The sequence below is a fragment of the Podarcis raffonei genome, chromosome 4 (genome assembly GCF_027172205.1).
Source record: "Podarcis raffonei isolate rPodRaf1 chromosome 4, rPodRaf1.pri, whole genome shotgun sequence".
Lineage (NCBI taxonomy): Eukaryota > Metazoa > Chordata > Lepidosauria > Squamata > Lacertidae > Podarcis > Podarcis raffonei.
The window spans coordinates 28601341-28629298 of record NC_070605.1 but is presented as its reverse complement, the minus strand read 5'-3'; the positions used below and the strand labels follow the sequence as shown (position 1 = coordinate 28629298).

Below are 27958 nucleotides of genomic sequence, written 5' to 3'. Positions count from 1 at the left end.
TCTTGATTTCTGTGGCTCAGCAATTATGCATTTTTCTTTGACGGCTCTTACGTGAATGTAATTCTACCTCAGTAACTTTTTACTGTTTGTCAAAACTCTACCTGTTATCACATCTGTTTCAGACACAAAATCCAGAGTCTCGTCTCTTCCAGTTTGTCTTAATTTATTAATAATAATAATACTAATAAACCAACCTCATAGTAAAAAAACTTTCACATTTTAAAAAAATCCAAAGAACCACCATGTGCAAAATTAGCTTGGAACACAAGTTATGCTTTGCTTTAAAGCCATCTAACAGAAACATGTGAAATTGTTAAAACACAATTCACCATGCTAAGAGAGTTTCATCAAAGTGATGCAAGTCTTGAGTGTCAGCCATTATTGAATTCAGCATTGAACTAGGCAACAGTTCTTCTAGACTAAATTGTTTTGTTGGACTTTCAAAGTCGAGTTTCTTGGGGGATGATTTAAGTGACAGGTTTGTATGGTCCTCATATCCATTCTCCTTTACTGGACTATGATAATTATGGTCATGGTTTATTTCCTGTGCACCATAACCACATTCTTCTTCTTGTGGAAGTTCCAAGGAAGCAACAGATGTAGTGGGAGATAGCAGCTCAGATAAAATGTCATCAAAACTTGAACTGCTACACTGGGACATACTGGTGCTTAGAGAATTCACAGATTTACTATCTTCAACATCAATTTGGTGCTGCAGGGCATTTAACAAGCTCTGCAGGGAGTCACTTTCTTTCTGGGATTGAAGCTGTGACTGATCCTTCATCCTTTTCTTGGGAGAGCGCCTGTTTCGCACCTGAGCCTTCGCCACCTTATCTAGCGAAGCCAGTTTCTCCTTCTTAGCTTTCAGCTGCTGTTGAAGTTGTAGGCGCAGTCGGTGTGCTATTGTAACGCTTGACTCTTCAACATTCTCAGCCGATGTAAAGCTTTTAGTTTTATTGTGGCTCGGTTTAGGCCCAATCTGGTTACCCAAAGCAACCAGTGAGCCAGCGCTCTCCACCACAGTTCTTTTGCTTCCAACAATGTGATGCTTTTCTATAGGGGGTCTTGCAAAGAGAGTGGGTGAGGATGGAGGAGCAGACTTATGAGAAGAATCTAATGCCCTCTCCGTTAACTTCTCCCTTTGGTTTTTTGAATGTTTTGCTTGAAAACCATGAAAGTGGCTTGCCTGTCTACCAAGTGAAGTGAAGCGAGTTTCTTTTTTAACGGGCTTTTTACAGATCTCCGTGTTATTATAGGTTAATAAACTTTTGGGCATGAGAGGATGAGATCTTTCAAGTAAACCCTTTACCCAACTGCCTGTGAATGGCTTCGTTCCGTTTTTAGGGGCCGAGTGAGAATAACTACTTGGGGAAGAAGCAGCACTAGCCTGGGAATTTGCTGTTGCTTCTCTCCAGTGTTCTACAGTACTATGTGCTATCTGTACACTATTCCCTGCTTTTGTTCTGCTGCTTTTGTTCTCTTGATTTGCTGTGTCCAAACTGCTGCTATCTTTGATAGGAACTTCAGGTTCTGCCCCTTGAACTGGTAACATTTCTGGTGAATAATGGCTATTGCTCAGAGAAACGACCGGCGTTATAAGCATGTTACTTGCATTGTTTGGCTGCCCTTGATGCAAGGGAATGCTGCCATTTTCAAGTAATTTGCACTCCTTCCCAGCAACATCTCTTTCAGAAGTAGTTGGAGAAACTTTAACTCCACCTGGATCATGCAGCTGTGATGTGTCCGTTCTGACTGTCATGTTATTTTCCACTGCAGGGCTTTCGTCCAGTGGTTTACCTTCAGAGTCAAGTGGAACTTGTACAAGAGTCAAAGTTACAACATCACCATTGGCCAGGTTTTCCAAGCCGCAAAGCAAATTACTTTTGTTATTCGCAATCAAGTTTTGTGTCTCATTTGTGTGTGCATTCAAGTTATCGTCAGTGTGATAAATTAAAGGTGCGTTGCCGCCAGCCTTGCCATCAGCATATTTAAATGGAGAATTTGACTGTGCTTTTAGCAAAGGAACATTCGTAGCCACTTCACTTTCTAGCTGCGAATCCAGACCATTTGTCAATTGTGGCGGTTTTCTTTCCCAGATGACGATGTGAATCTCTGAAGGGGGAACGCCAAAGATCTTGTGTCTTCTAGAGTACGAACCCTTTAAGTCATCACACTCAAGCCATGTTTCTGAAAATGAGAAATGAACAGTTCAGAATTTTAGGATGCATAATCCCTCATCACAGTTCTCTGGAAATCACTGTTCTATTCATTTCAAAGTCTTTCAGCACTTTACTGGATAAACCAGCTTTGAAATATAGCCACAAAAATAAACAGCAACTAGCCTGCCCGCCCACACATACCTATGTAAGTCACAAACGGTCTCCAATTCTCTACCACTTTACAATGGCTTCCCTGCCTGGAAGCAATTTTTACTCACCACCGGAGATCAAGAAAACAGTTATTTAAAAGTCTGATGTGAGCATTTATTTCACCTCGCCAGAAAGTGTTCCTAATAATGGATATGAGTACTACAGTGGTATCTCGGGTTACATACGCTTCAGGTTACAGACTCTGCTAACCCAGAAATAATACCTCGGGTTAAGAACTTTGCTTCAGGATGAGAACAGAAATCATGCAGCAGCAGCGCGGGAGGCCCCATTAGCTAAAGTGGTGCTTCAGGTTAAGAAGAGTTTCAGGTTAAGAACGGACCTCCGGAACGAATTAAGTACTTAACCCGAGGTACCACTGTACTTATTTTCATAGAATCATAGAGTTGGAAGGGACCCTGAGTCATCTAGTCCAACCTCCTGCAATGCAGGAATATGCAGTTGTCCCTTACGAGGAATCGAACCTGCAGCCTCTAACCAACTGAGCTATCCGGATGACTGGCTATAGGACTGATATAGGAACGGTTTTCGAGCTTTCTCTTATCTTAACCTTGGATCGCCACACAGTAGAAGACATAATTGTTGGTCCTCTCTGAGAAGGGTTTTGAGGGAAAACCCTCCCCATTACTGTGGGAGGCTCCCAGGTGCCTTTTGGGACAGGATTGGCAAGGGGATAATGGACGTGAGTGTGCTGGAACTACTTATTATGAAACAGTGATAGCTTATGTATACTGGGTTAGAAAAACTTACAACAGAACAGCACACATACTGCTAACTGGTCTACTACTTATGGCAGCCATGGGCAAACTCATCCCTCCAGCTGTTTTGGGACTACAATTCCCATCATCCCTGACCACTGGCCCTATTAGCTAGGGATGATGGGAGTTGTAGTCCCAAAACATCTGGAGGGATGAGTTTGCCTATGCCTGAGTTATGGGTTCCTAATCTCTTGCTTTTCTTCCCAGAATCATCTGAGGCTACCAACCAGGACTTGCAGCAAAAAGAGAAAGTCCCAGGCGAATTGCAGGGGAGCTAAAAGGAGAAAGGAGAAAGCATAACAAAACAAGATTGAGTTTCTGCCTTTGAAGGACCTGAGAGGGCTGGAACACTCTGCGCAGTAAGCTTTTTCTTTTACATGTGTTTCCTGCTTTCTTTCCACCAGCCTGTGCAGACAGACACCTATTGAAGGACAGGTGATGGGAGTGCACTGTACTTACCATCTGAGTCCGAGATCCATGTTATGAAGTGTCTTGCCTCCTCCTGATACTGAACAACAGCTGTGACTTGGTAGGAATCTCCTTGAAACTGAAATGAGTAGGTCTCCAGATCACTACGTGGCAAGCCTTCCACAAAGTGCATCATAAGTACTGAGGAAACACTACCAAAGAAACAACAATTTGTAGCTTTAGAACTATGTAACTTATAGCATTATTAATATTGGACACATCATCCACACACAGCAGAAATAGCAACTTAGCTGCTTAGGAAACTCCATTTATGAAAGTTTCATAAGTGTCTCAAAAGCTTTTTATGAAACCACCCAAATAAGACTATTTGAGAGCTCATAGAATGAGATTCCGTAAGCCATGGTTTTCAAATAGCAGAACCTTGGAGGTAGGCACAAATGTCTAGCTGGCAAATTCATAGTTACATGATGGGACCCAGCAAGGCTACTAATATTATGCCAGAACTGCATTTTCATACAACACTAGCAGCAGCTCATTGTCCACCTGTGATGTAGTTTTACTCACATCAGCAGCTTAATATGGTTCACACTTACTTTTCTAAAACCATTTCTCTTCTTTGAGATTTGCGATGACAGTTATTACAGGGACCAGTATGAACAGCTTTCAGCGGGTGCCATTCTGGGATGATATTTGTAAATGTTGTCAATGTCTTCTGACACCTGAAATAAGAAATGATCCAGTGCTGTGAGAAAATTATTGCCAAGCTAAACCTGGGACATCCAGAAGAGTCATTCATATGAATGATCCACATTCAAAATTGCTCTGAACCTGCTGCAACCCAACCAAAAGCTTAAATGTAATTTTAAGTTCCAAGTTAAGGAAGTAAATACTGGCAAATTTCAGGGATTGCCCTAGGGTGGGAACGTTTACCCCATGCAACAGTTTTTGAAAGCTACAGGAACATATACCTGCTGCTTGCAGGTGACTGAAATACAATGAACAATGAATTTTCCAGTTTAAAGTAAGCTTGACTGTAAGCAGTGGTATGTCTGCAACAGAAACAGAAAAGCTATCTGTGGATGTGTACATGATTCTCCCCTGCATGTGAACATAGCCTTGGAGTACTGTACTGCCAGCAAAATGTGCTGGTTGTTTAGGCTAGCAAATAGCCATTGGAGGGAATGTCTGTCAATATGGGGTGAGATATTATGCTCCTGGACTTGGTGTCTTTATCAGGGAATAGAATCAAGTAGAATGGGATGTATCTGGGAATCTCATTTATGTTGAGGCTAAACATGATGTTTGGGCTACTGTCATATATTGCAGTGTTCAGCTCTTGAATGCATACTTTAACTGGCATGATCAGTTCTGACCAACAGCAAGAAAAACTCAGGAATTATCAAGTACTGCAGAGCTGGCTTGTCTTTTCTGACAGCAAACACAACATTTTATGCTACGCTGTGAAAGAAGACGTATGGCATGATCATAACACCCCATCAATCCTGCACATGTTGTTTGCAGAGAAAAATATAAAGACATCCACGCTGATTTGAAGATTAACATGTGCTTGTATTAAGGAAGACGAGAAAGAACTTCAGCAGAAACTAACCTGTCATTGACTTGGTAGCCACACTGTGAGCATTCGAATTTCCATGAATAAGAGTGGAGAAACAGTTTTTCTGTTTGAGGATCCTTCTTTAAAAGTAGAGGGAATGCAAACACTGGGCTTTCCTTGTTACCTTTGAAGAAAAGAAAGGGGTTGAGATACATGAAAGCGCCCTACAGGCATAATCTGTAACTGAAGCCTTGCAAAGAGTTTGGGAATTGGTGTTAGCTTGTGAAGCTCTGGAAAACTGCAGTCCAGACACACATCACAGACGTCTGATGTTCACAACATGGGGAAGGGTCATAGCTCAGTCTTACAGCACTTGCTTCTCATTCAGCGGATCTCAGGTTCAATCCCTGGCAGAACTGAGAATGTCCTCTATTTTAAATCCTGGAGAGTCGTTAACAGTCAGGGTAGACAACTAGATAGACCAATGGTTTGACTCAGTATAAGGCAACTTCCTATGTTCCTCTAAAGAGCCAGTGTGGTGTAGTGGTTAAGAGCGGTGGACTCGTAATCTGGTGAACCGGGTTCGATTCCCCGCTCCTCCACATGCAGCTGCTGGGTGACCTTGGGCCAGTCACACATCTCTGAAGTCTCTCAGCCCCACTCACCTCACAGAGTTTTTGTTGTGGGGGAGGAAGGGAAAGGAGAATGTTAGCCGCTTTGAGACTCCTTAAAGGGAGTGAAAGGTGGGATATCAAATCCAAACTCTTGAAATCCCGGAGAGCTGCTACCAGTCAGTGAAAACAACACTGAGGTGAACCAATGGTTTGATTCTGTATAAGGCAGCTTTCCATGTCTTAAATGGAATCTGCATGTTCAGAGGCAGTATACCCTTAAATATTAGTTGAAAAAGGCATGGCCTTCACACTCAGTTTCAGAACTTGCCCAAGGCATCTGTTTGACCACTGTGGGAAGCCAAATGCTGGAGTAGATGGACCTTTGATCTCATTCAATAGTATTCTCCTTATGCCTAACTGAGGAATCAATGGCCCAGAAAACAGCTAGAACACACAAAGGCATTTGAAACCGGAATCCTATCTGAAGCTAATGACAACGAAAAGTAGTTTGCGGCTGATGGACAGAAAGGAAGTACTAGCATTGTAATATATTAGCACCGAACTCTTGAGGAATGACTCTCTCTGGACCCACAAAGAAACTAAAGATAAAGGAATTTTACAATACAGGGGGGAAAAAGAAAGTAGGTTTGGCACTAGTATACTGTCACGTTTGGAAACTTAGCACTGTTATATGTAAAATAATACCGAAAATAATGAAAAACCCTTTAGCAATTACTTACCTAATTTACATTTAAGCTGTGGTTGAAGCTGGACAAAAATTGTATTTCTGATTTCATTCAAGTGTGATTCAGCTCTCGAAAGAACATCCAAAGGAACTTCCGAAACACATTCACCTGCACAAAACAGAATGATCCATCAACATTTTGTCTCCAGGAACTGCCATTTTTGTATTCTGTACCAACAATAACTGAGTATTTATTCCACTTATTAATGTATGTATATATACCACTTTAACATTGTCCTTGAGCTGGTAACACTGTTAAATAGATGTAATTATCCTATTTGTTTCGTAGCTGTTATGGCTATACAAGTAACCAGACTTCAGATGCTCACAAATATCTCCAGTGCTGCGAAATCAGATTAATGCAACCATCTCTATAAACAACTATCCAAAGCTAGTGGCAAGTGGTGTCAACCACTTAAATCAACTAGGACATCTGCCAAAACCAAACCTCTGCCTTGCCTCTCATGAAGTGGCTTTCAAATTGCTTCCTGGAGAGCAATGGTTTCTTCAGAAGCTTATCAGGCACCCATCAAAGAGAAATGTCAGACAAGAGTCAATGGAAGACAGCTTGCCATCACTACTGATCTTTCCCTGGAACACAAAGCTAGAGGAGATGAGTGTGTTATAGGGTATACTGTCGCTCCCAGCAGAGCTACAGTGAGGCTCTGAGAGTCTACCTGGTACTTTATCTGAACCAAGCATGTGAGCTGGAACATGCTCTGGAATTATTTGTAGTGCACTGAAGGTTCTGAAGGAAACAATTCAGATGTTCCTTAACAGAAAAGCTGATGTGGAAAGCATAACCAAAAAGCAACATTCGAAAATGCATTGCACAAACTCCAAACTCCATGCAAGTATCTGATGTCAATAAACAGCATGATGCCTTCACAAAGCAAGCATTGCATCATCTGATGTGCCGTATTTTTCACCCTATAGTGCGCACCTTTTCCCCTCCAAAAATGAAGGGGAAATATGTGTGCGTCCTATGGGGCGAATGCAGGCTTTCGCTGAAGCCTGGAGAGCGAGAGGGGTCAGTGCGCACCGACCCCTCTCGCTCTCCAGGCTTCAGGAAGCTATCCGCAAGCCTTGGGAGCTCCGCGGGAGTTCCCGTCGGGCTCCCAAGGCTTGCGGATAGCAGCCTGCATCCTGAAGCCTGGGGCGCGCTACACAGCGCGCCCCGGGCTTCATGCAGATATCGGGCAGCCCCACAAGCTCGGGGGACAGCGGGGAGGTGGAGCGCCGTCATCCTGCTATTCCCCGACCTGGTTTGTGGAGTTGCCTGCATCCCGAAGAGAGATGCCTGCATCCTGAAGCCTTCGGGCAGATATCCGCAAGCCTGGGGAGACCGGCGCGACTTCCCGCGGGCTCCCTAGGCTTACGGATAGCAGCCTGTTCTGGGAGCTGGGGTCGGGGGAAGCTCGGGTTTCCCCCGCCCCAGCCCCACGCCTGGTGGGTAAATAAAATTTTTTTTCTTTATTTCCCCCCCCCCAAAAAAACTAGGTGCGCCCTATGGGGCGAAAAATACGGTATCTAATCACACTGGGCAGATTCTGATGCCATTCACGGTAGAGGGAAAAGAAGGAGGAGCAACAGCCCATGCTGCTGTTCTATTGGTGGAACAGGTTTTGATCTAATAAGAGGTGTTCACTCATGTAAAAGAGGAGGCAATTGTTGTGGATCCCTCCTTCCTGTTGCAGTCCCTTGCCTCCCCTCCCCAAATCTGTTACAGAGGGCTGGGGGACCCTCCAAAAGAGCATGGAAGGAGTTGTGGAAGGCTAAAGTGGGAAGGGAAAATTGTTTTTTGATTTTTTAAAAAAATCACACCCCCATCTCTTATGTTACTGGGAAGTTATTATGTGAAAGGCAATAGTGGCTATCACTCTTTTGACTTATCTGAGCAAATGTGGGGGGGGGGGTTTGCGGAAGATTAGTTTATGAAAGTAGAAATATAAAGCAAAAAACTACACCACCGCATCTAAAAGACTGATTTCTTTACTTAAAGCTGGTTCATTTTCCAAAGCTGAAGACTGGTGCACATACTAGAGACACAAACTTATTTGAGAAAGTAAGGAAAAAAGGAGGCTGTAAGGCCTGTATGGATTTTAAACCGTTATGCCGACTATAAAAGAAACAGCTGCATTGTCCAAGGCTCAGAGTTCTATACACCCCACTGATTTCTCTTCTTTAAAAAAATATTTTGACAGCAAAAGGGAAAAAGACACTTGTGTTTGGCTTACCTCGTTGGCAAGTATTCACAAGTGCAGTTGCTTCGTTATATTTTGCAAATAGGCTCTGGATTACAGATACGTTTTCCAAGACTGATCCACTCAGAATCATTTTTAGTGTTTCTAAATGCACTAGGGCTGACAGAATGCAATCTAACCAGCAGAGAGCGTACACATTCCTCCACTGAAGCCACAATGGCTCTGGCCGAGATGGTTTGTCTTGATGCAGAATTTGAGACAATGATGAACCAATTTCAGGATCTGACAAAAGCTGTGCCTGAACACTAAAAATTTCCGGTGAACTTCCTTGAGCTGCCATTTTCATGTCCATTTGCTGCTCCACGGATTCTGTTGCACTATTAAAGTTCGGCTGACTGGCTTCTGGAAAGTCAGGCTGCCCTGACCGAGTCCCAAACAGATTATCTCCATTGCACTTGGGAGCAAGATCAGGTTTGAATGCCTTCTCATTTTCTATCAAGTTATCAGTCCTCGTCAGTTTTAAGTGTTGGGGAACAGCAGAGGTTACCAGGCTTGTGTCAGATGACTTTCTTTTCCTACAAGTGCCCTGAGATGGAGAATCCTTTTTATCAGTAGGAATTATAATGCTGCTTAGTGGTTCAAATCCCAGAGGGTAGATGCACTGAAAAAGAGGAGGGAAACACAAAGATATCTGAGTAAATTAATAACATGCAACGTGGGTCTTAGGGATGCAATAGAGGGCTGTATACAGAAACAACAGTTATGCAACGCCTAATTAAAAATGAATAAAATCCAAATGTGTTTTAAATAGCACTTCTCTGAGATAGTAAGTTCTCTTTAGAATTCCAGAACCCTTCACAGTCAACAATACTATAAATTGGTTCATCGAAATCAGAAACATTTTTAGAAACATAAAAATTGGCTTGAAAGAGGGTATCTGCAGAGTAATATTTGGTTTTTCTCTCACTATTTTTTGAAAGGATATTTCTGAAATGTTTTTCTGGACATTTGATGTGCCTATTGCTGCTGCTCTCTTTTTTTTCGACTTTTACAAAAAGGAATGAAATTTCTAGTTTTGATGAATTAGGCTTGGATTAATCAGCGCTTAGGCTATGTACCCTTAGATCACCGCCCTCCCAGATTCTCCTACTGATTTAGCCTTTCCTCCTCCCACAACCACCACTTTTCTCTCACTGTTCATCCCTAAGCACAAGCCATAATCTGTCTATCTATTCAAACATAATGTACTTGTGGTTTAATGAAACCATTATTTTATATGCCAAAGGGATACCCAGTTATAAAACGTTACGGCAACTATTTATGAAATTAGCATAAGTGCTCAGATTAAGAATCTTGGATTATAGGAAAATTGGACCAATCCCAACTCAACAAGAAAGAGTGATGCACCTGTGGATTTTCACACAAGAAAATAGATTCTTCAAAACTGATGTGATATATTCGTAGACCTCGTATGAGACCCTTCTTTTTGCAAGCTGGGCAACTTCCATCGGGAGTTACTTCTGCAGAACTGCAGTCCTGAAGTGATGTAAAACAAAGAACAAATGTGTTATTCTTGAGAGGCCAAATATCAAAACATGGTAAAATGACTTTCATAGCATTTATGTGTTTCAGAGTTAAATCTGACAGCAGTGAAACATAACAAATCAAATACAGATGAGAGCAAACGATACTATACATAAATTGACTTTTATATTGACTGTTCGGGCTATATGCACTGAACAAAATAGCCTTTACCATCAGTCTGACCGTGAAAATATAACCAGCAATAGATCAAATGTGTTCATAAACTTTTGGGGAATAGGTAACAACATTTGAAAGTAAATCTTTCGCCATTTCAGTAAGATTTCCGTGGAAAAATAAATTTTACAATTTTTTTTTGTAATGTCATATAAATTAGGCCAATAGAAATGAAAAACTCTCTCAAACTTGAGGAGGAGGAATGAAAAAAGAGAACTTTGCACAATGTGAAAGAGAACTGAACTGACTTTTCCCAAATACCCCACCATGTGGAGTGCAGATGCCCCTATACCAGTCACTTGCAAACCATTTCCAATCTTCTGGCAATCCATCATTCTGAGGCACTGGCCAAATTATCATGTCACTTGCAATTTTTCAACAGTCCTAAGGATTTTTTTCCCATATACTCTGAAAAATAAGAAGTGAACAAGAAAAGTTAAATAAGCTTTTTTCCCCCCAAGAGCAGTTTTTAGAAAGCACATTAAAGAAGAAAGATTTTTGTGTGTGGCATACAAGTAGATGCATTTCCTTAAATCAAGAAAACCATATAAAGAAATGTATGTGTGTGAGAGAGAACCCACACCAAAAACCTACAAGCATGTAAAGCAACTAACTCAACTCAAAGTTCATATTTGTAATATTAACAGATGAATTAATAGCCCCAACAGCTCTTGAAAATATTGTTGCTGTTCCACCTGCAAGGCAATTAAGCGACTTGTGGCACAATCTAGGGAAGATGACAAAAACTGCATCATGTCATCCTAGGTGCTCTACACTGGGTGCGCTACGAAAACTGCTGTTCACATTTCAGCCCAAGCAAATAGACAACACTGCCTGATAAAGTGCCACCAAAGTTAGGCAGAAAGTCTTGCCTATGGTGTATGTGCCACGGATGATGCAGGTACAATGATGCCCAATCAAATAACTATAGACAGACTGGGAGCTCCTGCAGACATTATCATGTGTGCATCCCCTCCTTCCCTTCTCCCATTCTCTAGTTAGTGATCAGCCAGCATTAGGTGCAAGCCAGACCTCAGCTGTGCCCAATTTATGTCTAACCTGGGCCATTTTGGAGTGGGCAGAAAACTCATTTGATTATGCGTTTCATTTCACTCATGTTAAAATAAACATGCACCAGATCATGTGTATGTGCCAATAGCATTCCGACAGTCAACAGCATGGGCATATGTATGCCACTACCATGTTAGCTCACATTAAACATATATGGGTTGCTGTGATGTGGATTTAAATATGACCGTGAAGTACTTGAAATGCTTACACAGGTAAGGAACTTTCCTGTTATCTGGGTCATATATAAACTGGGTCTTTAAGAAGCTAGTGTAAACAGAAACTCACTAGGTACAATTCAGTTCAATAGTCTTTTTTGTTTCTCTTGTACTTTGCCATTCAATATTTTCATGGGAGGGCAGATACGCTATCATAGCATCAACAGCAGAGAAGAGAAATAATAATAAAAACACAGTAATTCTGAAAGCATCTGCATACAAGCAATGCACAAAAGCTAGTTAGTTCAGAGCTAGCTTGTGCTAAACTAAAACCCATTTCATTCTGAAATAGTACGTAAACATATTCTTCAGCTTTTAAAACCAATGTCAAAAACAGTCACAAATTGTGAGCAAAATCCCTACCATGAAATTTGTCTTTCCTGTGACAGGTATGTTCTAAGTCGATGTTTTCAGAGAACCTTCACGACAATGCCAAAGTTTCTTTCCTCGCCAGTTCAGATTCCATCAGTGAAGTTCAAAATTTTTGCCCAAGTATCAATTTATGTTTTACTTACAGTGAACCCAACTTGCCATTCTGTTGCCCACTTACTCAGTTTGGAGCCTTCTGGAGTGGTTCACAGTCCACGGGTTTTACCACCACCCTGAATAATCTGGTGCCATCTACAAACTTGACCAGCTCATTGCTCTCCTCCTAACAATTTAGGAACGTGTTAAATAGCATTGATCCCAATGAAGATTCTTGGGATACCTCACTTCTTACTTCCCTCTATTATCAGAACTACTTTCTTGTTCTTTAACCAGTTTCTAATCCGTAAAAGGACCAATCCACATATCCCTTGACTGCTAAGTTCTAAATAAATGCTTTTGGCTATAGACTTTGTTAAAAGCTTTTTAGAAGCCAAGACTTATAATATCTATCAGCCTGGGGTGTCAGTAAGCATGTAGATGAAGGCAAAGAACAGCAAAATATTGGTGAAGTAGGACTTCACGAGGATTGCTTATATCTTTAAAAATGGTTTCCATCAATTCATCTGGACAAAAGCTAGGCTAGCTGGTCTGCAATTTTCTGACTTCCCCTAGATCTCCTTTCAAATGCTTAGAAGACCCAATAGCAGCCCAAGACTGTAATTTGGGTGCCTAGAGGAGATAACCCCCCTATTACCCTTTACCCCTCCTGCAAAGAGTACAAGCCTGCTAGCCATTGTTAGAACAGCCTTGCTTGGATTCCTCTCCAGTCAGCTTGTCCACGTAAGACCACTGACAGAAACAGAGTAAGCACTGAAACAGCAACACTTTCTCCTATCTTTATGTATACTCAAGCTACCGGTACTTTTAAATATCTCATTATTAAAATCACGTGTTCTAAAACAGGCATAGAACATAGTCTATAACTATAACCTCACACTAGCTTTCAAACCCATTGTGAATCACTATCCTAAAAATTGTGCAGCCAATGGTAATACTTTCACTGAACTATTGGTGTGAAATAGCTGAAGTAATAGACAACAGCACAAACTATTTTGTAACAGTCTAATAACAAATACATGCTTTTACTTCAGCACTACCTATGGAAATGACTGCTCAGACACTGTTTCAATTAACCAGTGCCCTACAACCTTGATTTCTGGCTGATCTCCAGATTTAGCAGCCATACTGAATACTTTGGCCTTTAACTATCTGTGGCCTTTTAGAAGTGAGTGGGATTTGAAAAATGTATTCCTCTTTCCCCTTGGTTTTAATGTACCTATGGGCGGTTTATTGTATGTTTGGTTGTAAGTTGCTTTGGGTTGCCCTGGGCAATATAAAGTGACTAACACATTTAATGCATAATAATAATAAATATAGTTTATCTCTATAGCAAGAGTCCATGTTTATGTTCAGGATCAGTAACATTAAATGGCAATTAAGAAACATTATTGCTTTTAATATTGTAATTCATTTATTTAACTGATAATGAATTCTTTCCTCCAAGACACTTAAAGAAGCACAAACTAAACTAGGTGAGACACAAACAAATAAGGCACACCCATGTCAATACCCGACAGAAATGTTGATATGCAAAAAAGAACACTTGCAGCACCTTAAAGACTAACAAACACACTACATAATAAACTTTAGTGGGCAAAGAGAGCCCATTTCTTTTGTGAAGATGCAGTTAATACCTTTGATCAGACAAGATTACCATATTAGTAATTCAAGTAGTTATGGACTCAACTTTTGATTGATTCATCCACATGGTTTCAATCACCATTTGCATGAGTGATTGTGAAATGATGTGTCATGTACTAGCAGCAATACATGTATCCTGCCCATTGGAAAATGTATTCATTTGCATAATACACAAATATTAACACAGTTTTTGTTCTTTCACCTCACCTCTTCTAGCTTTATGAAGCCAGGTTTTAAGAAATCGCCTGCAATTTTCTTTTTAGTTTATATAAAACCAGGAGGTTGCTGGAAATCTCATGGCCAAATGATACTAATCTTGCAACCAGACCCCCACTCCAGAAACTCAGTAAGAATAGATCAACAACTTTGGGGTAAATCCTAAAAAAAAAAAAAAAAAGCTATCACGCATGTTCACTTCACCAAATCCGGCCCACTTTGGAAAAAAGTTTGGGCACCCCTGTTATAAGCAATGCTGCCCTGCCTATTTTGCAGCAGAATACTGAAATGAGGTGAACTGCTCCTTATGCTTCCTTAACATTATGGAGAATTGGGAATCTGAGGTTTATAGAGGTTTCTTAAAATGTAGGAATGTGAACACAGACAGATATTCACAGATTTTGGAGAAAGCCATTGAAATAGTTACAGGTACAAATGAACTACCATCAATAGCACAAAGATAGGTGCTCTTACTTCATGTGTGTGGTCAACTGACTTAAGATACAAAACATGTTAGGCAAAAGACTGCAGACAAATTGTGTAAGAAAGTGCACTGTAGATTGCTTCAAATTAGTAAGAAAGTAATGAAAAAGTAGTAATGAGTATTGCAAACTGAACAAGTAAACCAAACCTTTCAGCATTTCCACACATCTATATTTGTCATAAGCAAAGCAAATCATGCCACTATTGCTGCTGGGCTTGGTCTGCTAAAGACACTTGAACTGTTCTGGCCACAAGGATTTTACATGCATTCAGTAAAAAAGATGCCAAACAATGCAATGAACTATGGTTGAACAAACAAATATATATTAAGACCGAAGTGGTCAATGCCAAATTGGAATTAAAAAACCATGACCTTGCAATTATGTTTCAGTAGAAGACCAGTATTGCTTTGGCCTATGTTGATTAATATCAACTGAAATAAGCAGTAGAAATACCAATTAGTATAGTATTAATAATATTGATACAAGCACTCTGCTGTGGCATGTTCATTGGCTTAAGAACTGAGCTACAATGTATGTACATTAATACTATAATGATGTTGTTTTTAAACAGTCTGCATAGAATTCTAACCCACTAGGTACCATGGGTGGACTTGGTCCAGAAAGGCAGCTTTTAAACATTTAAAAAGGAAAAAGGCAACTTTGCATATATCCAAAACTGAAACTGGTTAAAGTTACAGGAATGCAGAATAAGAGATATGCTTTTCCATACATAAAAGAATTGTTCTAAAGTTTCAAATTGGAGGATATATTTTAATTAAGGTTAGTAAGACCGAGAAGGCTAGGTTTTTAACTATATATAATGTTGTTGTACAAAAGTACAAATGCTTTGTATATACAACTGTTAACGTCGGAAACAACAACAGAATATAAAATATAGCAATAATTTAAAAAGGCACCAACAGCTATGAAATGCACTAAATGCTATAATATTTCTTTTAGAAGGTCTTTACAGTTCCAAATGAATGCTGGTAACTAACACTTGAAAAGTGCATGCTGTCCAGAAATACAGAGCAACAGTCATAATATCTGTCAGTACAACAAATAATAGCCCAATCGCTATGAACTGGAACCTGATGGGAGTCAAACTCAGCACGTTAAAAATAAAGGCTACTTACTAACCCTATGCACCATTCCAACTGCTGACACATGCTGGCTGTGGGATGGGACTCTATGTGTGTACAAGCATGCATTAGACTGAGCGGGAATCCTGAGCTAATCAGGAACACGTTTCACCTGGCCAAATGTGGGACTGATGCACATGTAGTCAGCAGAAGGCAGGACTAGCTCGTGATTCCCTTGCGCATGTTTTCAGTATAGAAGACAGTTTGTGTGAGTGCTCCCAGTACCACATGCCTGGATTCCTTGGTAAATTGCCTTGCTTTCACCACCTGGTTCAGTATTCCCAGGCAACAACTGAACAGAATGCCAGTATCACCTTTGTATGACGACTTGCACAGATAATATGGCAAAAGGCACCTGATTTTCATTCTTTAACAACTCTGGCTGCAAGCACAATTGGATGGTGAAGCACATTAATAAGATAGCTAATTTTTGTTAAATGATACCATTATAACAGAGAATGTTTAGGCTGCTTTTCCACTGTAGTGCTTAAGAGTTTGAAAAGAAAACCTAAAAGAACTAATGGAAGTTGTTACGTCTAGCTCCTGAGGTGGCACACGCACCCTTAAAGAGTTGCATGAAAAGAATTTCACCACTTGTAGGGGGTGATCTGTGTGTTTATGTTTAAACAACCTTACTAGCGTGCCAGGAGGAAAAGCAGGTCCTGGTAAAATTCCGCCTTCTGTGCATGTCTGAGGTTTCTGGAACCCAACAGGGCTAAATCCCAGCACATGGTTCCAAGATCCCTCTCAAGATCTGAAGCTGCCATCATCAACCTTAGACCCGGGGTCACTCGTCGTTCCGTGGGAACATACCCTCAAGGACCGGGATTTACTTCCACGTCCAAGTGCGTCTAAGCACCCAACATGGAGGGCGCTGCGCATACGGGAAAAAGCGAGCCGCCGTCACGTGCGAAGCCACTCCCCACACAAAACAAGGCAGCTGGAGAAGGTTCCCCACGTGCGGGCAAGCAAGCAAGCCAGACCCTCTCAGGCCCGCGCTCCCTGCCGTGCGGATGGCTCAGGGGGGACGAGCCGAGCGCACCGTCGTCACGTGAGAAGCCGCCTAGACACCCGTGTAAGCAAAAGGTAACGCAAGCGAACAGCAACGCCGGGATGCTCGCAACGCGGGTTGCCACGAGGAGTAGAGGGTGGAGGAGCAGGGGCCCGCGGCTCCCCTTCCCTGCCTGAGCAGGGGAGCCCCGTGAAGCCGTTACTCACCGCAGGGCCCCCAGCGGGAAAGGAAGACGGAACAGGCGCCAGGGGGAGAGCAGCGGCGGCCGGCTCCTCAGGCGACGCCGACGCCGCTCGTGCGTTCTTCAGGCCGGCTGAGGCCTTGTAGTGCAGCTTCCGGCGCCGTCCTCTCGAAGCGGCTTCGCGTCGCTCCTCCTTTTCCCTCGCCGCACAACCGCACTGAGGCGGGGCCTGCCGGGCCCGTGTGGGGAAAATGGCAGCCGAGGGGGCGGTGTCGGGAGCCTCCTTCTCTTCCCTCTCGGCTCGCGCGTGGAAGAGGGCCTCTTTTGCTTAGAGAAGGAGCCTGTCAGGAGCCTCGTTGTGTCTCTGGTTGGGGGGAAGCGCTGAGGAGATGAAAGGAGGAAAGTCGACCTTTCCTTACTTCGCCTCATGGCGGGAACGGTTCCCGCCCTTGCCATGGCAGCAGCTTGCCAGGGAGACATGCGGGGAAGAAGCGGGACAAAGTTCCGCTTAACTGAGGCAGCCGCGCCCAGGATTTAGCCGTTTAAGCGGAAAGGCGAGCGAGGAGGCAGCACGGTGGGGAAAGGGTACGAAGGCGTGGAGAAAGGGGAGAGAGAAACGTTTGCTTCCCTCGTGGCACCGCGGGCAGCCGGTGAAGCTGAGCGTTGGGAGATTCAGGACGGATAAAAGGAAGTACTTCTTCGTGCAAAAGCTCAGGGTTAAACTATGGAACTCTCTCCCACAGGAGACAGCGATGGCCAACAACCGAGATGGCAAGATGAGACAGATTTATGGAGGAGAGAGAGCTATGGATGCCTATTAGCTCTGCCTTCATGGCAGTGCTTCTGAATAACAGTTGCTGGAAATCGCAGGAGGGGAAAGGGCTCCTGTGCTTGAATCCTGCTTGCTGGTTTCCCACAAGCGTCTGTTTCTGCCACAGTGAGAACAGTAAGCTGGACTAGATGGACCATCCGCCTGAACCAGCAGACTGTTCTTATGTTCTTAGAGGTCTCAATAGGGCTAGTATAGAGTGGAGGTGATTCAGCCCCCAAACCATGTTTGCTGGTTATTATCTCTAACTTGTACTTTATAGAAGGATAGTCAATCTGGTCTGTAGCAGCAAGCACAACAAGAACTCCCGTGGCACCTTGAAGATGGGGATTAAGTTAGTCCACAAAAACTTCCCCTGTAATAATAAATTTTGGCTGCATTCACATAGCAGTTTGTTCCATTTTCACTAGTTTTCTGTAGCTGTTAATTTCCACATTATATCTGAGCTTTCACACCATGTGAAAGATGGTTCCAGGACTGTAGTGGAAAATTGTGCAGGTTTAGCACTTATTTCCATATTATTTGCAAATGGAATTTTTTTCTGGAAGCAAATAATGTGGAAATGAGCACGAATCTTGTCCTATATTCCACTATAGTTCCAGAAGTGACTTTTATGTCATGTGAAAGCTCACATGTAATGTGGAACTTAAAAGGGAAAAGGCATGAAAATAGGATAAACTGCTATGTGAATGCAGCCTCAGTCTTTAAGGTGTTACAAGACTTCTTGTTTTATATCATTTTTATGTGCACATTTACGTAATTCCATATAAATGCTAGCTAACTTGAGACACATGGTTTAACTGTGAATTCCTTTGTTTCCAGATTAACCACAGACCTAAGCAGATGCAAACCACTTAAAGTCTCACCCAGGAAATAATTCTCATTAGAAGGTTGGAGGTTAAGTCATTTATAAGAGTTCTTCCACAAAGAGAGATTGTAAGTTTTGTGGTGTAAAATGTGTCAAAGATTCTGGCATCCTGTTTTAAAAATACTAGACAAATCTCTTTCCTAGTGATATGGGGCAGAACATTTTTCCATTTCATAAGCTCATTAGTAGTAATGAATGGGTGCAAATTAGCCAGGGGTTTTATTTTAAGGATGTACATAGCTGTAACATTTCAGGGATAAATGTTTGTCTTAATAGATATACCAATGGAGTTACACTTTGTTGTGACTTTGTTTCTATGTCATGGTCTGCAAATGTTATTGCCTTTCCTGATTCTCCACAAGACTGTCTTCATGTGGTCCATACCTAAAACCAGTCAAGCTGTTGATGAAGAATCTGTATATGTGCATGAATGCATTTACTGTATACGAAGATCTGACCCTTACTTTTACATGACCTCAACACTGTACCTTAGGATGGCTCCTTTTTCTTGAGTGCATTCTAGTTTGAATACAACCAGCTTCCCCTGGTGTGGAGATGAAGTGAGGGGAAAGCAGTTCCTGTTGTGCAGTTGTGGGCACTTAGTGCCTATCAGAGAAAAGGGGACCATTCTAGCATGATGTTTGCCAACTCAGGTGCATGCATGATAATGTGTAAATGGATTCCTGTTATATGTTACTACTTGGCAGTAGTTGATTTTTAGATTCCAGGTCCCCACTTTTCCATATCAACACTTCCAACTACTCTGAAATATCTGTATAGGCAGATTGAAGAAGGGATATGATGCATTTGAGGGACTCTTTTGAGGATACCTGCCAGAGATGATGGGTGTATGCACATCTTTGTAACAGAGAGTCAGTATGGTTGAGTGGTTAGAGTGGTGGAGTAGGAGACCAGGGTTCAAATCCCCACTTGGCCATGAAGCTCACCAGGTGACGTTTGGCCACTCAGTGACCCAGTCTTAGCCTAGCGTACCTCACAGATTTGTTGTGGGGGTTACATGGGGAGCAGGAGAACCATGTCCACTACCTTAGGCTCCTTAGAGAAAAAGGTGGGAAATAAATAAAGGCCAAGGAGGTGGAGGGCATACCAGTGAAAAAAAATATACATTGCCCATTGCCTGGATTCTATACCACCATCTCTGCTGATCTGTCAGCAGGAAATCTAAACGAATCTAAACCAAGCAGAACCACACCTCCTCTGCACAAGAGGGTGTTATAAGCAGACATGGGGTAACCCTGCAGTTTGCATAAGTACAGAAAATATGTGGGGAGGAAAATCCTATGGTGGGGAGAATATTCCAATAACAGCTCAGTGAAGGCTGAGCAGGGCTAGTACCCATGGAATGCTGACTGATTGTTGGGGGGGGGGACCTGACACTTGGGGGGGGGGAATGGAATGAAGTGCCTGGAAAAGAAGGATGAAGGAACCTAATAGGCCTGCTGGGTGAGGCCAGTGGCCTGCCTAGTCCAGCATCTTTTTCTCAGAGTGGCCAACCAGAAGCCTGTGAACAGCACCAGAACACAACAGTGCAAGGAAGAAATGCACAATATGGAAGGAGTAGAAGGAACCCACACCATGTCTAGATAGGTCATTTCATGTTTCACACTGAGAAGCTATTTATAAATATTGCCAGGGATGGAAGCGAGAGCTGCCCAAAACAATCCACTGAGAACTGTGTGTGCTCAGTGGGCACAGACTGCTGACTGAACTTTTGGGGCTGAGGGAATGGAAAACCAGAGGGAGGGAAATGGAATGGAGTGGCTGAAATCCTGAACAGAAGTATTACACTTCAACGCTATATTGCATGCTTGTATATACTAATAGTTGTCAAAACCTAGACCCCAAATCCCAGGAATCAGCTCTTATTGGTACAAATGGTGTCTAAAGCCAACCCTGCCAGGTAGTACACTGCCACCACTCCTTAAGCCCAACCAACCTGGGCCAGGAGACTCCCATAGCTTACCAGACACCTCTAAGATTCCAGAGAAGCAAAAGTTAAAAACCAGATTCTGCTTCCTAAGCCTTAGGTTACCAGCTTATTCAGTATCATATAACCAAGAGGTTAGGGCCAGATACAGTACCAAGACTTTACCTAAACAGGCAGACACCAGTTTTAAATGAGGTGGGTTTATTTAAAAAGGATAGGGTAAAAATGAAGTAAAAATAGCAGTAGTACAAAGCATAACAGCTACAATGGTTCCCCAGGACCAGTCAAAAGGCTTGGTAGCTAGAAACTTCTGGCTCTGGTCTGTGTGCATTCTCACAGACTTCTCACAGCTGAAATCACTTCCCGGTTAGCCTTTTACGGCTTTGGCCTTGAAGCACAGTAGCACAAGCTAGCATAGGTGCTCCAACTTGATGAAACAATTCCAGTTAATGGGGGGAAACTCTTGCAGAGACCAGCTTTTACACAGGCCAAAGTAGGAAAGCCATTTTCTTGGCAATAGTCATCTTGGTTCTGAGTGCTGGTCCTTAGATAGCCAAAACAATAAAATTCAAGTACAATGAAGAGTTACTAGCATGTTTGTGGGGAAACCCTGAGGGTTGCAGAAGCAGAAAGCAAAAAACATTAAGGAGGGGGCGTAAATGGGTGCCCCCCTCTATAAAGAGTTCAATAAGAACTGAACGTGCTCAGTGGCAGCAGAACGCTATCTGATGGGGGATGGAGGACACACAGAAAACAAAACAGAGTGATGGAATGGACTGAAATATTGAACTAAGCACTCAATAGTGCAACATTCTGTTTCAGACCCAATGTAGTTCACTAACACGTTTTGTTGAACTGGAAGTATTCCAACCAGAAGATTTATTACCTTCTGCCTCAGTAGTCCTAGTATACAAACTGCCTAGATGGCTGTCTTGTGTGGTTAAAAAATAACAGCTAAAAAGTGAAGTACATACATGTTTTATTAATAAACATAATTAATTGGAGACTCTTGTTTCCTTGTAAGCATTTCTAGCATAGGAGTAGCAACAATCTTTTGATAGACAGTGATGGCTCTGTGGTAAGTATTGACAGGATGCTTTTTCCATCTTGATCACACAAAGGCCATATCAAAGAAAAAGCAGAGGAGGACAGGTAATAAAGAATGCCTCTATTTAAGAAAGTAATATTGTATTCTGAAGGTGATTGTTTCATGTGTATGATCTCCAAGATCGCAAGTGCGCAAACTATATCTAGAACTAGAACTAGTATATAACTATACTGGTATATATCTATAACTATAACTAGTAAACAGTGTGATTCAAGAAACTACACATTGGAATAATAAAATTGAATCAAATTACCACACAGGCTTTTTTTGTAAGTGAAACTATTATTGACTAAATACAGTTTATCTGTTTTAAACATTTTTTCTTCTCTCAAAAACAAAGACCAGACAGCAAAGTTAACAACAACAACAACATATGCCACTTCCGCACCAAAAAGCGGATGTAATTTAAAAATCCCTATAAATTTATTTACATTAAAAATAATACTCCTTCAGCTAAAATCTGTAATCCAGAGATTAAAATTGGTACTGATTCTCCAGCCATCACTCGTTGCTATAAAACAGAATTTCACAACAGACTTGATCTTTATTGGCAAGAAGGTATTTAACATAAGTTTCCTCTGTTTCCTTATTCTGTTTCAGAACTTGAAATATAGGTTTGAATGTGCATAGCAAGTTTCATTTAAAAAAGCAACTACATTACATTTCTATCTTTCTCAACCTGGCACACATGGTTCTCTCCCCATTCTCTCCTCAAAACAACCATGTAATGTAGGTTAGGCAGAGTGAAGATGAATAGCAAAAGTTGAGCTTCGTAGCTGAGTGATTTGAACCCAGGTCTCCCAGGCCCAAGTCTAACCACAACACTAAAGAAAGATGTTGCATTACAAACAAATATTGCTGAACAATTAAATCAAGGCTTGACATTTCTTACCCAACATACTATAAACATAGTATAATCAGCTTTAATATTGATTTGCACAGCAAATTTTTAGTTTCTTCTTATCTATATATGTGAGGAACAATTTTGCCAATAGTTGTTCATTATGCCATTTGGAGTTGTGCATGTCATATTGAAGAGATGCAAAATTAAAGGCATTTGTACATAACAGTTTTTACCAGGAAATAGACAGCAAAACAACCTTTGGTGAAGTTCAGTTACATATTATTTCTAGTGTCAAACTTTCATTATTCTGGGGGCTATAAATTTGGCAGTGAGCAAATTAAGCATTTGCTCCCTCCTAAATGGTCCAACCAGGCTGTATGCTCATTGGCTTTCAGATTTCATGGAATTTTTAAAGTGTCAGTTGGGGATGTGGAAATGGTAAGAGAAAACTGGTTTGCTTGAGTTCCTAACATGTCCCTAAGCAGCTGAATGACAGGCTTGCTGAATGGAGGCTTTGACAATTCTTAGATTAATCCCTACTGCCAAGCCAGTCTTTTGTGGTTTGGGGTATTTTTCAAAGAGACAGACAGATGCCAACAACAACTAGTGAACCTGAACGGCACTTGACTTCTTAGTATGTGCCAATACAGTTTCCAGACTGGTTTATGATATTGTTACATGGCTGTGCATTTTATCAATGACCAATAATTGAATTTATAACAAGGTATTGGTGAAAGTGCAGAACCTGACAAATGTTCCAGGTGTGTGTTTTCAGTGGCTTGCTATTTTCTGGTAGGTAACTCGTGGAAGTAATGATGAGAAACTGTTGTCATCTCTTGAGAACCTTCCCAGTATGTTCTACTGCATTCAGCGGTTCACCTCTCTTTTTCTTAGTTGTCTGTAACAGGAACAGAATCTCAAAAACCTTGTGTCAATCCAGACAATACTGGAATAGAAGTTTGTGGTAATACCCATTTATTGAGTTCACCAATAACATAGGATTCAGGCTCCTTAGTTATGTAGGTTTGCAGTTTGGGGTACTTCTGCATCCATTATTGTACACAGACTTTCCGGAAGTGGTGTAGGTTACGAGCTGATAAGACTGAATCTATAGTAAGGATCAAAGGCAGAACAATAATTATTCAAGCCTCTTTAACCTCTCTAGACTTCATGATTGATTACTTACCCCTGAAGGCTGTACAAAGGTTGCAGTCACACATCCCCCCCCCCCGCCCCAGTAATTGCTTGAGAATAGTTCTACAGACAAAGTATCTTTCTCTAGTCCACTTTAAAGTCCCTGCAGAGTAACTTCCAGAAGGAAAGAATCCAAAAGCTGCAGGTAGTGTGGTCATACCTTGACCAGCCATACCTTGGTTAGGGCAAGTCAAAATGTCACAAAGCCATATTTCAAGTTCTTCATAACTTTTCATCAGGTTAGCTGTTGAGCAAACTGGATAGGGGAGGGGTGTTTGAAGACGCTGGACATGTATAACAAGCTTAAGACACAAACTTTTCCTGCACTTCAACTTTGTGATATTTTGTGTTGTTCTAATAAAGCATTACAGTGCTGTGACTTTTGGGTGGTTTTGTACAGTTTTTGTTTGCTTCACGGGATTTTGAAACTATGAAAATGATCTGACAAAGGGAATTAACATTTTTGAGGAGTGAGGGGTGAGGAGGGGATGATAGACCATTGAACCTTCTGTGGGGTCTATACAGTGGAGTGCACCTCCAGGGGTAAAGTCAAACCGCTGTGTCAGCAGCATGGACCGTGTGTGTTACATTTATATCCCACCTTTTTCTCCAAGGAGTCCACGGTTCACCCCACTCCTCAGCTAATCCCTACAACAACCCTGTGAGGTAGGTGAAGAGGTTTGACTCAAAGGTCACCCAGTGAGCTTCAAGACTTGAGTGAGGATTTGAACCCAGACCTCCCCAGGTCCCAGTCCAAGGAGTCCACGGTTCTCCGTGGTTCAGTTAATCTCTACAAAACCCCCGTGAGGTAAATGAAGAGGCTGTGACTGACTCCAAGGTCACCTGGTGAGCCTCAAGACTGGTGATTTGAACTCAGACCCCCCAGGTCCTAGTCCGACACTCTAACCACTGCACCACACTGGCTTCCTAGAGTACTTCTGCTCTGGGGCAGCTTTATAAATTAAGTCAGTAAACAAATATAGGGAAAGCAGAATGTCCCTTAGAGAAGGATCTGAAATATTTTCCTGGGAACTTGACTTTGTTTTATTCTGGATGGCTAGATTGGATGTTTTAATGCATTGTCGACCACTTTGAGATGTTTTCTTTAAAATGTAAAGTGGTACAGAAATGAAATGAATAAGAATAAGAATAATAAATTGTATGGTAAAAAAAATGACACCTAGACATTCTGTTAGGCAACTGTAACCCAACGGTCTAGTCCAGGGGTCAGCAAGGTTTATCTTGCCTGGGCCAGATCGGTCCCGCAGAGATCCCTCCATGGGCCGGATTGCATGTGCGCCTGTGATTTTTGGCGTCTGCACATGCACCGACACGATTTTCAGCGCCGCAGAAGCGAGCCCCCGTGCTGCACTGCACATGTTTAGCGCAGCACGCAAGCGGGCAGCTCGGATCGGGGGTGACTCTTGGGCTGGTCAAACGACCTCCGTGGGCTGCTCCCGGCCCATGGGCCTTAGGTTCCTAACCCCTGGTCTAGTCCAACCCCCAGCAATGATTCCTGCCTTCCAGGGGTTTGGACTAGACGACACTTCAACTCTATGATTCTATGAACCTTGGTTTAAGGTGCCATTTGGCAGTTAGCTTATATAGCTGAGATTCTAACACTGCCTGGAATCGGAGAAAAAGGCGGGATATAAATAAATATAATAATAATTACGCTGGAAGTTGTCATCCCCCAAGGCAACTATTGTCTGCACTGACGGGCAGCCGTCTAGGGTTTCAGGCAGGGAATCTTTTCTAGCCATATCTGGAGATGAGGTGACCGAGCCAGAGGCAATGTGGAGACAATGCAGGGAGCGATAGGAACACTGTGTGTGTGTGTGTGTGTGTGATGTGCAACAAGCTGAGTGATCTGCCTTGTCTTTCAGGGATGCTGGTGATTCGTGTGTGTGGCATCAGCCAGGCCCCCCCAGAGGCAGGACTCCTCTCTCCACAGAACAGGTGGGCAGTTAACCAGCTCTCTGCCCTTGCTGCTGTGTTCCCGGTAGAGCATGAGACTCTAAATCTTAGGGCTGTGGGTTCGAACCCCTCGTTGGGTTCCTGGAGTGCAAGGGGTTGGGCTAGGTGACCCTTGTGGCCCCTTTCAGCTCTACCGTTCTATGATTCTGTGACATGGGGGCAACTGGCTTACTTGGACACTACCAATGTCCACCTAGCATAGCTGCCCTTTCCCTGTTTCCAAAACTGAAACAGCAAACCACAAGCCTACACTGAAGGAGTGTGGTTCAGAGAAACACACGCTGTTTGCCATGCTTTAGCTACCCTGAGCATAGGAGCCAATTCCTAGGGGCCCAGGTCATAGAAACATAAGAGTTGGAAGGGACACTAAGGGTCCTCTTGTCTAACCCCCTGCAATGCAGGAATCTCAGCTAAAGCATCCACAACAGATAGCCATCCAGCCAGATGTAAAACAGATCAACAACTGTTTGACTTTTAGAAGACATCTGAAGGCAGGTATAGGGAAGTTTTTAATACAGTGGTGCCCCGCAAGACGAATGCCTCGCAAAACGAAAAACGCGCAAGACGAAAGGGTTTTTCAGTTTTTGTGTTGCTTCGCTAGACAATTTTCCCTATGGGCTTGCTTTGCAAGATGAAAACGTCTTGCGAGTTTGTTCGCTTTTTTCTTAAAGCCGCTTGAAGAGGCGCAGTTGCGACGGACCGTGCTTCGCAAGACGAAAAGACTCGCGGAACGAATTAATTTCGTCTTGCGAGGCACCACTGTATTTGATGTCATATGGCTGCCAGGAGCATATAACCCCGGTCCTAAAGGATATTCACTGGCTCCCAGTTCATTTCTGAGCACAGTTCAAAGCACTGGTGATTACCTTTCAAGCCCTAAACAGCCTTGGCCCACTATACTTGAAAGAGCATTTCCACTCCCATTGTTCAGCCCAGACACCGAGGTCCTCCTCTGAGGGTTTTCTGGCAGTTCCCTCACTGCGAGAAGCGAAGTTACAGGGAACAAGGCAGAAGGCCTTCTGGATAGTGGTGCTCTCCCTGTCAAGGAGATAAAGAACTATGTAACTTTCAGGGACGCAGGTGGTGCTGTGGGTTAAAGCCTGAGCGCCTGGGACTTGCCGATCGAAAGGTCGGCGGTTCGAATCCCCGCGGCGGGATGCGCTCCCGTTGCTCGGTCCCAGCGCCTGCCAACCTAGCAGTTCGAAAGCACCCCCGGGTGCAAGTAGATAAATAGGGACCGCTTACTAGCGGGAAGGTAAACGGCGTTCCGTGTGCTGCGCTGGCTCGCCAGATGCAGCTTGTCACGCTGGCCACGTGACCCGGAAGTGTCTGCGGACAGCGCTGGCCCCCCGGCCTATAGAGTGAGATGGGCGCACAACCCTAGAGTCTGGCAAGACTGGCCCGTACGGGCAGGGGTACCTTTACCTTTACCTTTTTAACTTTCAGAAGACACCTGAAGGCAGTCCTATATAGGGAAGTTTTTAATGTTTGATATTTTACTATGTTTTATATATGCTGTAAGCCAACCAGAGTGGCTGGGGCAACCCAGCCGGATGGGCGGGGTACAAATAATAAAATTATTACTATCCCAGCACCACTAACGGAGTCTGCCTTTTTCCTCTAGACGTTGCTGCTGCCGTCATGAGTGGGAAGTCGCTGCTGCTGAAGGTCATCCTCCTGGGCGATGGGGGTGTTGGGAAGAGCTCTCTCATGAACCGCTACGTCACCAACAAGTTTGACTCGCAGGCTTTCCACACCATCGGCGTGGAGTTCCTCAACCGGGACCTGGAGGTGGACGGGCACTTGGTGACCCTCCAGATTTGGGACACAGCCGGGCAGGAGCGCTTCAAGAGCCTGCGGACCCCCTTCTACCGGGGGGCCGACTGCTGCCTGCTGACCTTCAGCGTGGACGACCAGCGGAGCTTTGACAACCTGGGCCACTGGCAGAAGGAGTTCCTCTGCTACGCCAACGTGAAGGACCCCGAGCGCTTCCCCTTTGTGGTGCTGGGCAACAAGGTGGACAAGCTGGAGAGGCAGGTGATGCCCGAAGACGCCCGGGCCTGGTGCACGGAGCACGGCAACTACCCCTACCTGGAGACAAGCGCCAAGGACGACACCAATGTGGCCGTGGCCTTTGAGGAAGGTGTGCGGCGGGTGTTGGCCGTGGAGGAACAGCTGGAGCGCTGTGTGCTGGGCAGTTCCATCAACTTGCATGCCAGCAGCAAGGCAGGCTCTTCCTGTTGCTGAACAGCCAAGGGGGTGGGTGGGAAGGGCACGTCCTGGAACGG

General features: G+C 43.2%; 2 protein-coding genes across 11 annotated transcripts; one reads left to right on the top strand and one right to left on the bottom strand.

Annotated features, from left to right (window-relative positions):
* Window positions 1-146: 146 nt before the first annotated feature.
* On the bottom strand, window positions 147-17025 carry USPL1 (ubiquitin specific peptidase like 1). Of its 2 annotated transcripts, XM_053385975.1 has the most exons (9): window positions 16928-17025; window positions 10699-10858; window positions 10100-10228; window positions 8726-9353; window positions 6484-6597; window positions 5184-5313; window positions 4168-4293; window positions 3605-3765; window positions 147-2187 (listed from the first exon to the last, which is right to left on the bottom strand). In XM_053385975.1, exons 2-9 carry the CDS (start codon window positions 10783-10785, stop codon window positions 326-328), a joined length of 3237 nt encoding a protein of 1078 aa, XP_053241950.1. In that variant the 5' UTR covers window positions 10786-10858; window positions 16928-17025; the 3' UTR covers window positions 147-325. The 2 variants fall into 2 exon arrangements, with proteins under 2 accessions (XP_053241950.1, XP_053241949.1); XM_053385974.1 differs by lacking the exon at window positions 16928-17025 and having other exon boundaries at window positions 10100-14240.
* On the top strand, window positions 16690-27958 carry LOC128412715 (ras-related protein Rab-9B-like). 9 transcript variants are annotated; one of them, XM_053385995.1, is made up of 5 exons: window positions 16696-16795; window positions 18554-18667; window positions 24308-24438; window positions 25580-25652; window positions 27295-27958. In XM_053385995.1, the coding sequence occupies exon 5, from the start codon at window positions 27312-27314 to the stop codon at window positions 27915-27917; it is 606 nt and encodes a 201-aa protein (XP_053241970.1). In that variant the 5' UTR covers window positions 16696-16795; window positions 18554-18667; window positions 24308-24438; window positions 25580-25652; window positions 27295-27311; the 3' UTR covers window positions 27918-27958. The 9 variants fall into 9 exon arrangements, with proteins under 9 accessions (XP_053241974.1, XP_053241970.1, XP_053241971.1 ...); XM_053385996.1 differs by lacking the exon at window positions 24308-24438; XM_053385998.1 differs by lacking the exon at window positions 25580-25652.